Source organism: Oncorhynchus kisutch, linkage group LG9, assembly GCF_002021735.2.
Source record: "Oncorhynchus kisutch isolate 150728-3 linkage group LG9, Okis_V2, whole genome shotgun sequence".
NCBI lineage: Eukaryota > Metazoa > Chordata > Actinopteri > Salmoniformes > Salmonidae > Oncorhynchus > Oncorhynchus kisutch.
The window spans coordinates 39,387,697-39,402,013 of record NC_034182.2 but is presented as its reverse complement, the minus strand read 5'-3'; the positions used below and the strand labels follow the sequence as shown (position 1 = coordinate 39,402,013).

General features: G+C 40.7%; 1 protein-coding gene across 1 annotated transcript in view; it reads left to right on the top strand.

Annotated features, from left to right (window-relative positions):
- Nucleotides 1–14,317, top strand: part of arap2 (ArfGAP with RhoGAP domain, ankyrin repeat and PH domain 2) — a 260,125-nt gene that overhangs the window by 1,449 nt on the left and 244,359 nt on the right. The window contains exon 2 of the mRNA XM_031831383.1: nt 5,985–6,912. Within this exon, the coding sequence (XP_031687243.1) occupies nt 6,095–6,912 (818 nt within the window). The 5' untranslated portion in view covers nt 5,985–6,094. The remainder of the gene's footprint in view (nt 1–5,984; nt 6,913–14,317) is intronic.

Here is a 14,317-nt window from a genome sequence, read left to right as displayed (position 1 = left end):
CATTGGAAACCTCATTTCTTTTTCTATAGCGTTTTCTATCCAATATCTCAATGTTGGTTACCGGTGCTGTGCTGCACCGCTGTCACTCTGCATTGTGTGTGGTTGATTGAGACTATAGACGTGGACTTTGGAGATCAGGTTTAATTAAGCAGAACTCACTTTCTGCATCCTCCATCTGCATCTTCCATCTGCATCCTCCATCTGCCATCTCCATCTGCATCCTCCATCTGCCCATTCCATCTGCATCCTCCATCTGCATCCTGGTGCCTCTTGGGTCATCCATTTGCAATCTCCATCTGCATCCAAAAGGAAATAAAACATTTTTGTAGAGCCACATTATGTTCAGCAAATCGTCGACTCTTTCTCTCATAGTGCATCAAAATGATTTTCGAATACAACAATTAGTTTACTTCTTATTCTATAGCGTTTTCTATCCTCTCAATGTCTCTACTGTCAGGTAGGTTGATACTTTGCTATGTTTTCATTCATAGAGCCCTTTTTATAAAAAGCCCCACCGTAACTAACATGGTTACTAAACTGTTACTAAACTGTAGACATAGGAGTCACCACCCCCAGTCTCAGGGATGGATAATTCTGGGAATTCCTTCGGTCTGTACTGAGTTACGTAAATCAGCTTTTAGTTTTCTTTCACCCTATTTGTGGAACAATCTTCAGAATATTCTTTAATGTGATGTTCTGGTGCCTCTTGGGTAATTCAGACAGCTGATTGAGGACCTTATTACTGATGAATGTGATGTTCTGGTGCCTCTTGGGTCATTCAGAAAGCTGATTGAGGAGCTTATTACTGATGAATGTGATGTTCTGGTGCCTCTTGGGTAATTCAGACAGCTGATTGAGGACCTTATTACTGATGAATGTGATGTTCTGGTGCCTCTTGGGTAATTCAGACAGCTGATTGAGGACCTTATTACTGATGAATGTGATGTTCTGGTGCCTCTTGGGTAATTCAGACAGCTGATTGAGGACCTTATTACTGATGAATGTGATGTTCTGGTGCCTCTTGGGTAATTCAGAAAGCTGATTGAGGACCTTATTACTGATGAATGTGATGTTCTGGTGCCTCTTGGGTAATTCAGACAGCTGATTGAGGAGCTTATTACTGATGAATGTGATGTTCTGGTGCCTCTAGGGTCATTCAGACAGCTGATTGAGGACCTTATTACTGATGAATGTGATGTTCTGGTGCCTCTAGGGTCATTCAGAAAGCTGATTGAGGAGCTTATTACTGATGAATGTGTTTGTTGTTCTTTCTGCTCGCATTTTGTATTTATAGTTTGATGTGTGTATTTTCTGTCATTTCTGTAATTCAGGGCTCATCTGTAAAAGAGACCTCGGTCTCAGTATGACTCCCTGATAAAATAAAGGACCTCGGTCTCAGTATGACTCCCTGATAAAATAAAGGACCTCGTCTCAGTATGACTCCCTGATAAAATAAAGGACCTCGGTCTCAGTATGACTCCCTGATAAAATAAAGGACCTCGGTCTCAGTATGACTCCTTGATAAAATAAAGGACCTCGGTCTCAGTATGACTACCTGATAAAATAAAAGTTAAATAACAATTCTTGCTCTTCTTTTTAGCCAGACAGGGTGTAGTACTGGATCAATGCTTTGTGAGTCTATTCCATTCTAAGGTTTACAGACTGGGTGGTGTGTGTGAGGGGGTGGGATGGTGGTAACCAGAGAGAGATGGCAAACTGAGTCAGATCGTGTGTGTGTGTGTGAGGAACTGGTGTTTGTGTGTGTGTGTGTGTGTGTGTGTGTGTGTGTGTGTGTGTGTGTGTGTGTGTGTGTGTGTGTGTGTGTGTGTGTGTGTGAGAGGAACTGGTGTGTGTGTGAGGAACTGGTGTGTGTGTGTGTGTGTGTGTGTGTGTGTGTGTGTGTGTGTGTGTGTGTGTGTGTGTGTGTGTGTGTGTGTGTGTGTGTGTGAGGAAGGCGCTTGTGCCATAATCTGTAAGCACTCACCCGTTGCCAATACAGGTCCCTGCATGTTAAGGGAGTAAAATACACACAGCTATAACCCTTTGAGACTCCGCAAGATAAACCACTAGAGAAACACCACCTTTCACCTCTTAAATGAGCCTTTACACTCCGTGGGCTGAATCCATTCTTCACATGTGAAGGTACCTGGACGTAAGTGTGACATCAACGCTTTATGTCAACGTTGGAGTTGGAATTTTTACATGTCAGTTTCTCCTCATCTCATCTTTGATGTCCTTGGCAATCTTCGTTTTAAATGAAATGAAACAAACGAGCAGAAACACGCATGTAGCCCTTTATACTCGTACTCCTATACAGGTTGGAAATGGCAGATTTGGACACTGATAAGCGCCTACATTGGAACACAGTGGCTGTACAGTAAGATGCTCAACAAGCCGTCAGACTTCAGGGTCTCTGCTCCACAGCTCTGTATGGGGGTTTTGATTGACAGCTGTTCTGAACTTGAGCACCATGTGACAGGAAGTCTTGTTTTGTTTTCTGAGAGAGAGAAATGCTGTCAAATTAAAAGGACTCAATATATTATGAAAGATGAGACATTGACAATTATAATGTATTTTTTATTTTTTTATTTAACTAGGCAAGTTAATACCACTTTGTCATTACAAGCAAGACAAACACCTGTGAGTCCAAATGTGCACTTCACATTTCCATATCATAAAACTCAGTCATATATAGTGTCAGTGTTTATCATCGCTATGTTTGATGTACAGTTACAAGGTAACGATGGCGTTATACCCTGGGTTGTTCTGAACGCCGAATGATCACTCTGTTCCGATGTGTTGTGATGATGCTGTAGACCACACATCTGAGTGAACTCATGACTCAATTCTAAAACACACTAACTGGGGCACCTCATGATGTGTTCAGATCTTTTCTCTTGTTCATCCCTGATTTTAGCTGGTCATTGTTGGCAATAGAACAAGCTTTCAAATGGCCACCGTACCAAGATTTTTGATTTATAATGGACCGTTTTTTTGGAATGCGTAAACAACAATAGTAATTGTGTGATGTCGGGGATCCAGGGCTGTGTTCCAAACAAAACAACTACAAGTGTGCTTGTTCTAGTTCCTCAACGCCACAGCTATGGGAGATCAAAACACCTTAAAGTTGAAGACTCTTCTTTGATTCATAAAAGTGCATTGGAATTACTTAAGAACTGTGCACACTTTGGAGAGATGTGTGGCCACTTGGAGACACCAGACCTCTCACACAAACCCTTGTAAAATGGTTTGTCTTATACTGCACCTACCCCAATTTTTCTAAGAATTTTCATGTCATGTTACTGACTGTATCCAGATTATTTTTCAGATTTTGTTATCAATAAATGTGGAGAAAAGTACACTACATGTAAAATGCACATAAAATCAACAGTGTAATATTTTGGATTAAGTCTTGTCAAGTGAACTGTGGTATCCCTCACCTTTTTAGTCTAATAATTTTTGCCATAATCTCCAAACTGTTCCCTTTTTAATTGCTACTATGGCTATGCGTTAGCTTTCCATATTTCTTCTGTAAGAAACAGTTCAATTTAGCCCTATCCCACAAGTGTATTGGGTTAAATAAGAAGAGGTCTCAGTTGAATGCAGAAGCGTTCTGATATAGCCTCGGTGGCGTGGGTATACCACATATGAAGTTACACTTGTTCCTCAGTGTTAATGCATGCTTCTCTCTTTTGACTTCTCATTAACACCACCATACAGGGCTTCCAATAACAGTCTGGTGTTGGTCTGATGCTACTGTGAAACAAACAAACACTGCAAGCGTCAGGGTCATATTCATTAGGTACCAAACGTATGAAAACAGACTGAAACAGGACTCAACAAACGTACATTTTTGTTTTCTGTTGCATATTTTTTTTTCTTTTTTTTTTTCTTCTCCGTTGTTATAGCCTGTTATAGTGGTGGTCATAAAAGACCTATAAACCCACTGACTATTGTTTGTGATGATTACTGCTGCAGAGCGTTGACCTAAATGTTGACACCGTCAGCACTGTTGCATCTTGTGGTTATAGATCTGGTATAATTAGAGTTACAGTGCCTTCAGAAAGTTTTCTGAAACCTTGTCTTTTCCCACATTTTGTTACGTTACAGCCTCATTCAAAAGAAAAAAATAAATGAATAGAAATATCTACATACAATACCCCCATAATACCAAAGCAAAAACTGATTTTGATACATTTATGAAAATGTTTTACAAATAAAAAATGGATATATCACATTTACATAAGTATTCAGACCCTTTGCTCAGTACTTTGTTGAAGCACCCTTTGGCAGCGATTACAGCATCGATTCTTCTTGGGTATGACACTACAAGCTTGGCACACCTGTATTTGGGGAGTTTCTCCCATTGTTCTGTTGCAAGGTGAAACTTGGCCACAGTCTGAGTTCCTGAGCACTCTGGAGCAGGTTTTCATAAAGATTCTTTCTGTACTTTTCTCCGTTCATCTTTGTCTCGATCCTGGCTAGTCTCCCAGTCCCTGCTGCTTAAAAACATCCCCACAGCACAATGCTGCCACCACCGTGCTTCACCGTAGGGATGGTGCCAGGTTTCCTCCAGACGTGACGCTTGGCATTTGGGCCAAAGAGTTCAATCTTGGTTTCATTTGACCAGAGAATATTTTGGCTAATTCCAAGAGGTCTTTCATGTGCCTTTTACTGAGGAGTGGCATCTGTCTGGCCACTCTATCATAAAGGCCTGATTTGGTGGAGTGCTGCAGAGATGGCTTCTCTTCTTCTAGAAGTTTCTCTCATCTCCACAGAGGAACTCTAGCGCTCTGTCAGAATGATCATCGGGTTAACGGTCACCTCCCTGACCAAGGCCCTTCTCTCTCGTTTGCTCAGTTTTGCCCGGCAGCCAGCTCTAGGAAGAGTCTTGGTGGTTCCAAACTTCTTCCATTTAAGAATGATGGAGGCCACTGTGTTCTTGGGGACCTTCAATGCTGTAGACATTTTTTGGTACTATTCCCCAGATCTGTGCCTTGACACAATCCTGTCTCGGAGCTTTACAGACAATTCCATCGACCTCAAGGCCTGGTTTTTGCTCTGACATGCTCTGTCAACTGTGGGGTCATATATATATACAGGTGTGTCCCTTTCCAAATCATGTCCAATCAATTTGAATTTACCACAAGTGGACTCAAATCAAGTTGTAGAAACGTCAAGGATGATCAATGGAAACAGGATGCACCTGAGCTCAATTTCGAGTCTCATAGCAAAGAGTCTGAATACTTCTGTAAATAAGCTATCTGTTCTTTTATTTTGATACATTTGATAAAAATTCTAAACGGTTTTCTTTTTGTCATTATGGGGTATTGTGATGTCATTATAGGGTATTGTGATGTCATTATGGGGTATTGTGTTTAGATTACTGAGGATTTGTATTTATTTAATCCATTTTAGAACAGGGCTGTAAATGTAACAATGTGGAAAAAGTTAAGGGGTCTGAATACTTTCCGAATGCACTGTAGGTGAAGTTTGTTTACAGGAAGTGTTTATAGTTCAAGTTGTTATGGGGTGAGAAAGCTTGTTGGAGTGGAGGACTAGACACCATGGAAAAAAAGCCAGAACAGAGTAAGTTTAGTTCTTATTTGAAAGGCTGATGGAATAGGATATGTCAATGAGACTATTTATATTTCTTGTTGAAGATGGACTGGCTTGTTCAACAGTAATGAATATTATTTCTAGCATTGCCATTTGGGTTCTTAGGTTTATACTGTGGTGGGGAAAGCACTGGGGCAGATTTAGTTTCAGCTCTTATGGCTCATGTAGTTCGACTGCACCGTGCAGGATTCGAGCGTTCTTATGTAGAATGTCAACTTTTAATGGAAATTAATTGATAAGTGAATTTTGAGGAAACATCATGATTTTTGTTTTTCTTCGGGATATTAGATGTACAGATACATTAGCTACCAACTGTCAGAGGCATAATACATTCTTAATTGTATCCCTCTTGTTTCTGTCCTCAGCAAAACCACCAAACCTTCCCCCACCCAACACTTTCACTAATACTGATCTGCCTTAGATCCATCATCAACTCTTCTCTGGTGTTGATCTAGACCACCACCAAACACCCACCATGTCGGATCCCACTGACCCCAGAGAGGAAATCCTAGACTGGCTGACCAGCCTGCGTCTGCCCCAGTACGCTGCCGGTTTTCACCTGGGGGGCTTCCAGTGCCTGGAAGACTGCAGGGGGCTCACTGAAAACCGCCTCCTGGAGCTCCGAGTGTTCCCTACAGGCCACCGTAGACGGATCCTATGTAGTTTGGAAGCCCTAAGATTGGTGGTGGAAGAGCCGGGGGAAGAGGAAAAGGAGGGGGAAGAGAGGGTGTGGGGCCAGAGAATGCCCGTCCCCCAACCCAGACACATCTTCATGACAAATAAGAAAAGGGTGACTTCCTGCCAGCCTAGTGAGAGGGTAGAGCAGGCAAGATGGGAGGGGAGGCAGACCCTACACCCTGGGGCTGGCTTAGCGTTCTCCTCTTCTGTCTCTTCAATGCCTAACACTTCTATAAAGGGGTCTCCGAGACCACCTCGGCCGACACCGCGTGACCCTCTCAACGTACGCACCACTTCCTCAGCTTCGAACTCCACATCTGGCAGCTGTGATTCCCTCTCTGTCTCCTCCCACTCTGGAGAGGTGCCCTCTGATTGTGAGATCTCCTCTGAGGAGCCCTCCCCTTCCTCTACAGACCTCTCTCCCGGGCCTGACCACGTCCTACCTGGGAAAAACCAAGAGGTTTACCAGGGGAAGATGGTGGATAATGTGATCTATGAGAGGGGCCCCAGCTTGAAGACACAAACCAAGGGCCCCCGGCCCACCCGTTCCTACAGACTGAGGCACCGGCCGGTGCCCGGGATTCCTGACCAGGTCATCCTACCCCCGCCGGACTGGTAGGCATCTCTCATCCCTCGCCTCATCTGTCTATAACTTATTGATAAGCCTATTATAATATTAAGTGATCAATGGGTGTGTATACTGTTGGTTTATGATGTTTTGAAACTTTAACACTTTCTCATAGTTGACCCACCATCTCTATTCAGTCTTGTGTTCCAAAATTTCAATGGTGTTTTTTTATTTTTTACATTGGATAAAAGTACAGACTCGGAGCTTCTAAATTCCATATCATGCACTGTAGTTAGAGGAAACATGGGGAAGTAATGCTGCTTTAAAAGGTGACACTTAGAATACCATTTAGGAGAAAAAGGCATTAAAGAAAAAGGCATTAAAACATTTTGCTGTGATTTTCACACTTGCTCTACATTAATCGTTGGGAAACATTTTTTGAAAAGGAATAATATTACCAAATTGCCTAAATGGATCTCTCTGAACATTGTCTCACCAAGTTACCCATTTAGGCAAACCATTTACAGTATTAAATTGCCTATGGTTGTATAATAAATATAACCTTTCACATTGACCAGCCACAGTGCTGTTCTTTGATTGCACTCATTTTAGTGTTGTTCATGCACTCTAAAACCTTAGAGCCACCCATCTCTTAAACCATTTACATTGGACATTGGCCATGTGCTAAAGCAGTGAGGTAGTGCTTGAAAAAACTAAGAAAATATTTCAAAAATAAAATGCTTTAACTTCAAGTACTGAAGGTAAGGGGGGGGGGGGCGACGACACAAAGGCTTAGCCTGAGAGCATATTTCTGTCCTGCCCTTTGGAGAAGAACATGTAATGTCTATGTCCTTTTCATCGCAAAAGTCCTGAGCTTCTACAAAATATTATGTTTGCCAGGTTGTGTCCAGTCCGAGGGATGCTTTCACATCTCTGGGAGGAAGGACATCAACGTTGCACGGCAGCAGAAGCCTGGTTCCATATTAGAGAGAGCTCCTTGGCTACAACAACACCAGGCTCCAGACTGTTGAAGCTGTAAAGGAAGAAAGCAGACTAAAAATAGACAGGCAATTCAAAAACCTTGCATACTAGAAATAACATTAATTGACCCTCAAGTCAAAGCAATAAGCTCAAAGTACTACATTCCTGAAGTGTTGCTTGTTCACCCTTGATCATCTCGTTGTATAGGAGGCAGAGAGCAGGTTTATGCTGAAAGACAAATTCCAGAAAGAGACGTTAAAACATGAATTAATTAATGTCCTGTAGCTCGTTATTGCCTGTTGACTACTACAGCTGTACCAAAATGTCCTGTACACACCTAACCTGCTTACAGCCCAACAATGGCAATGCAGATACAAGATAACTAGCTAGATTTAGCAAAAATGTAGCTTCATAATTACCAACTTGCTAGATGTAAATGGTATTAATTTCATTCATTTGAACATGCAAAAAAACTACCTCAATCTATAACCTAATAGCTAGCAAGCTATTTAGCTATAATTTTATTAAGGCTAGCTAGCGAGCCAACTTGGCATGTGTCCCTATAACATAACATGGGGTTTGATTAACTTACTAATTGATTAGCATTCGCACCACAGTGGCTACTTCAGGTAGCTAATAAAAACATGAGAAACTGGCTAACATTAAAACGATTATAATTATATAACGAATGCCTTAGCTCATCAACAATGAACATTTAACAGTAGAATGCAATTGGCCAGCTCAGCTAGCTGTCTTAACGTTGCTTCTGATCACAACAAGTCATCTGTAAATGACGAAGCAAGCTATATTGGTAGCTATATAGCTAGAAATGAAAACAACTTTGATACAGTTGAGACAATAACGTAATGTAATGAAACAGCAGGGAGCAGGTCTCGAACCCTCGACCTTCGAGCCCGAGGTCCGACACGCTATCGACTGCCGCAAAAGCATGCTCGTGCAGCAGAGTCGATTTCCGCGCTTATGAACCCAGGGTCGTTATAGTATGTACAAGTAGCTATCTTGGCATTTTCTAACTGTGGACTGAAACACTTAATAATTCTTCCCAGTCGGGCTTCAACCAGTCCAGACTGCTTTACCCACAGAAGACAGAGCTTTTGGTCGACACCAGCAACTGTGTTGACAACACTGGTATTGAAAGCTGTAGCTACACTTTGCATGTTGTCCATTTTTATTTCACCTTTTGTCACGTCTAATCAAGGTGGGTGGAATCAGGCGCAGAGAGCAGAATGCGATCTAGAAGTTTATTCTCCGGTAAACAAACAAACACGGTCAACCCAAACAAACACAGGGTGAAATTATCCAACATAGGATAACAAACAAACCGGAGAATAAGAAAACACAAAAATAAATGACAAAATAAACAATCCCGCACAAAACAAGGGTGGGACAACCTACATTAAATACAGACACTAATTAACTAAACAACACACAGGTGAAACCAATCAGACAAAACCAACAGATACACGAAAAGGGATCGGTAGTGGCTAGTAGGACGGTGACGACGAACGCCGAGCACCGCCCGAACGGGCAGGAGAGCAAACCTCGGCGGAAGTCGTGACACCTTTATTTAACCAGGTAGGCTAGTTGAGAACAAGTTCTCATTTGCAACTGCGACCTGGCCAAGATAAAGCATAGCAGTGTGAACAGACAACACACATGGAGTAAACAATTAACAAGTCAATAACACAGTAGAAAAAAAGGGGAGTCTATATACATTGTGTGCAAAAGGCATGAGGAGGTAGGCAAATAATTACAATTTTGCAGATTAACACTGGAGTGATAAATGATCAGATGGTCATGTGCAGGTAGAGATATTGGTGTGCAGAAGAGCAGAAAAGTAAATAAATAAAAACAGTATAAAAACAGTATGGGAATGAGGTAGGTGAAAATGGGTGGGCTATTTACCAATAGACTATGTACAGCTGCAGCGATTGGTTAGCTGCTCAGATAGCTGATGTTTGAAGTTGGTGAGGGAGATAAAAGTCTCCAGCTTCAGCGATTTTTGCAGTTCGTTCCAGTCGCAGGCAGCAGAGTACTGGAACGAAAGGCGGCCAAATGAGGTGTTGGCTTTAGGGATGATCAGTGAGATACACCTGCTGGAGCGCGTGCTACGGATGGGTGTTGCCATCGTGACCAGTGAACTGAGATAAGGCGGAGCTTTACCTAGCATGGACTTGTAGATGACCTGGAGCCAGTGGTCCAGGTCAATATGATATGTGGTCCACGACAATATAATACAATGGATGTTTCAAATATCCGCGGTAGCAGAGAGCAGGATGTGCCATTTTGACAGAGAAGACTTGAGTGATACAATGGACTCTCTTTTTCTTGAATGTCCCCCTCATTATCTCAACCAATCATGATGGCTAGGCAAGATTTAGTATTTTCTCTGTCTTAACAGATTTGTGATTTCACATTGTTTCTTTATATTAACAAATTTCATACAAGTTTGTTATTATGAAAGTTCACATCTTCAAGAAGGCATTTATGCAATACCAAAAGAAAAAAAAAACATTTTGATGAAACAACGCTTAAGGTCAAATGCCTCTCCTGTGAAGTAGTGACATGCATCATACGACCATCTTTCTGTAACGGTTTAGGAAACAAACAGCGCAACATTATTGGTTAACACTCAGGGCGCCAGAATTTCATAGTTACTGGAATGGCTACGACAGTCATTCTGACCATTTGATATTTCAATCTTGTTAAGATTTCATTATGTTAAAATGGGTCATATAACCTCAGGACACCAAATATTATATAAATATATTTATTAATTGTAATCAGTCAGAACATTTATTGATTGATCCAGAAGTATGTAGACTGTAAATACTAAAATAAGACCTAACCTGTATTGAAACTAATTTCATACATATGATAATCAATGTGGCCTAAAAACAAGAATAAATTGACAATAGTCTGATGGGTGACAATATTATCAATTGTGAAATGGAGAATGAATAGATTGATGACCAGTGCATTGACAAAGAAGATAACGGAGTGTACCACTTTTTGATTGCTAAGAGAGCAGATTCAGTTATTTTGCTAAACGACTCTCAACATTGTGCGGATGGGCTCTGTTTGAGAATATAAACGGGGTGGTTTGAGCCCTGAATGCTGATTGGCTGACAGAATATTTTTTTTTTTACTTCTCTAATTACTTTGGAAACTAGTTTACAATAGCAATAGGCTAAGGGCTGTATCCAGGCACTCCGTGTTGCGTCATGCTTAAGAACATCCTTTAGCCGTGGTATATTGGCCTTATACCACACCCCCCCTTGCCTAATTGGTTAAATCTTACTTGACTAGAATAAGGACAGCTCCACACGTTCCTCATGCGAGTACTGGCGACAATCAGCAATAGCCATTTGTGACTCACAGCCTGGATTCGGACTTATGTAGCAAAATTTAAAATTGTGTTTTTTACGTTATATAAAATTAGAGACTCGGAGCTACAAATTGGTGTATCATACACTGCATTTGAGGAACAATGGGAAAGTTATTCTGCTTTGAAAGTTGTGTATCCCACAACTGTTGCAAGGGAGTGAAAGTTGTGTATCCCACAACTGTTGCAAGGGAGTGAAAGTTGTGTATCCCACAACTGTTGCAAGGGAGTGAAAGTTGTGTATCCCACAACTGTTGCGAGGGAGTGAAAGTTGTGTATCCCACAACTGTTGCGAGGGAGTGAAAGTTGTGTATCCCACAACTGTTGCGAGGGAGTGAAAGTTGTGTATCCCACAACTGTTGCGAGGGAGTGAAAGTTGTTAGGGACAATTTAGGATGATTCACAATAATTGTTTGCTAATATAATAATTGCTTTCCATAATGTAAATAAAGGTTCAAATGTAATTTTGCTAATGGCTAATTTTGCTAATGGCTAATTTTGCTAATGGCTAATTTTGCTAATGGCTAATTTTGCTAATGGCTAATTTTGCTAATGGCTAATTTTGCTAATGGCTAATTTTGCTAATGGCTAATTTTGCTAATGGCTAATTTTGCTAATGGCTAATTTTGCTAATGGCTAATTTTGCTAATGGCGAGACTAGTGAGATGGAAAAATCCTTTGCATAAATTGCCTACATTACTACAAATATTAATAGCTAATTATGGAAAATAAGAAACAGTATTTTTAATATATATATGTGTCTCACCCCATGTTCAAGAATGGCCTTTTTCCCTTTATTCAGATTACAACTGCTCACTTTCAGTTGTTTGAAAACTAAATCGTCTCCAAAATATTGTTGTTTTGTTTTAAACAAGCCTTAGAAAATTTGTTGCAATTTCAGTTTAATCCACCTGAAAAGATAGAACAAATAATACATCAAATATTGTGGTTAAACTCAAATATAGTAATTGATTAAAAAAAATCTATATTACATTTATTTTTTTTGTAAATTATATCATAAATAGGATTGGTGGAGTTGTCACATGCAGCTAACACAGACATATGGAAATGTCTGCTCTACCCAAAATTACAACCAACTAATTGCAGCATTACCACACAAATGGAAGAGGCAAGTGGAAGAGGGAAAAAGTAAGGAACTTGTCTTCAAGACCATAAATGGTTAAAGAAAAGTGTGATAAATAAAAACATATACCAATTTCATTTAAGGACCAAAAAACTGACAGCTGTGCCATACAAATTGCTAACTAGTTGGGAAGAGATTTTTGATGTACCGATTCCATGGCACATGGTTTATGAATTGACTGTTACGGTTTTCTAAGTGTGGTGAAGGAGAGTCGGACCAAACTGCAGCATGTCGATTGCGATCCATGTTTATTTAAACAAACGTAAACACGAACACTACAAAACAATAAACGAAACGAAATCAGAAAACAGCCTATACTTGTGCAAACTAACAGAGAGTACACATAGGACAGATAGGACAATCACCCACGACAAACTCAAAGAATATGGCTGCCTAAATATGGTTCCCAATCAGAGACAACGATAAACACCTGCCTCTGATTGAGAACCACTCCAGACAGCCATAGACTTTGCTAGATAACCCACTACGCTACAATCCCAATACCAACACCAAAACCCCAAGACAAAACACACCCCAATACAAAAACTCCATGCCACACCCTGGCCTGACCAAATACATAAAGATAAACACAAAATACTTTGACCAGGGCGTGACATTGACACGCAAAACAACGCCGGATTCAAAACTTCAAATTTAGAAATTTCAGTTATTATACAAAATTTGTGCAACCAATAGAATGTTATATATGGGGATACAATATTCCCAGCTCTGCAGATCTTGCTGTGAGGAGGCAGAGTCATTTATTTTGGTATTGTCCATATGTAGCTCGTTTTTTATCACAGGTCCAGGAATGGCTAAAGAATTGCAACATTTGCCTAGAACTAACACTGCAGATAGCAATACTGGTTGATTTGAAAAGCCATAGGCAATCAATCAATAACAATCATTATTTGAGCAAAAATGCTTCTTTAATTTACAATCTGTAGAAGCAATGAGAATAGAAAGGTTCAGTACTTTTGTGAAGCATCACAGCACAGTTGAAAAATATATGGCAAATAGAAATCCAAAATGGTTGGTATTAAGAGATAGATGGGAGGGGTTGAATGGAGCTGAAGGGTGTGACAAGATAAACAATGTAAAACATACAGGGTCTGTAAAATGTATAAAGGTTCAGAAATGTTGTGAAATAGCACAGTTACAAATAGAAATCAAACTGGATGGACATCAGAAATAGAGGAAGGACTAAAAACAAACACAATATAACTATTGTAAAATAGATTGTGTTTGTACAATTTGTATAATATGTATAAACTGAAGGTAGAAGCCTGAGTGTTATTGTTTATTAGTTTACTCCAATTGGGGGAAGGGTGGTAGGGTTTGGGGGAATAATAAAGGTACATTCTTAAAAAAGGTATGAATATATATATTTACCCAAATAATATCCTCGGGATTGGAAATGATGCAGACAGTTACATTGATGGAAGCAACAATCTTTCACAAGGCTGGGATGGGCTATAGGACAGTAGACAAGCAGCTTGGTGAGAAGGCAACAACTGTTGGCGCAATTATTAGAAAATGGAAGAAGTTCAAGATGACGGTCAATCACCCTCTGTCTGGGGCTCCATGCAAGATCTCACCTCGTGGGGCATCAATGATCATGAGGAAGGTGAGGGATCAGCCCAGAACTACACGGCACGACCTGGTCAATGACCTGAAGTGAGCTGGGACCACAGTCTCAAAGAAAACCATTAGTAACACACTATGCCGTCATGGATTAAAAACCTGCAGCTCACGCAAGGTCCCCCTGCTCAAGCCAGCGCATGTCCAGGCCCCTCTGAAGTTTGCCAATGACCATCTGGATGATCCAGAGGAAGAATGGGAGAAGGTCATGTGGTCTGAGGAGTCAAAAATATACCTTTTTGGTCTAAGCTCTATTCGCCATGTTTGGAGGAAGAAGAAG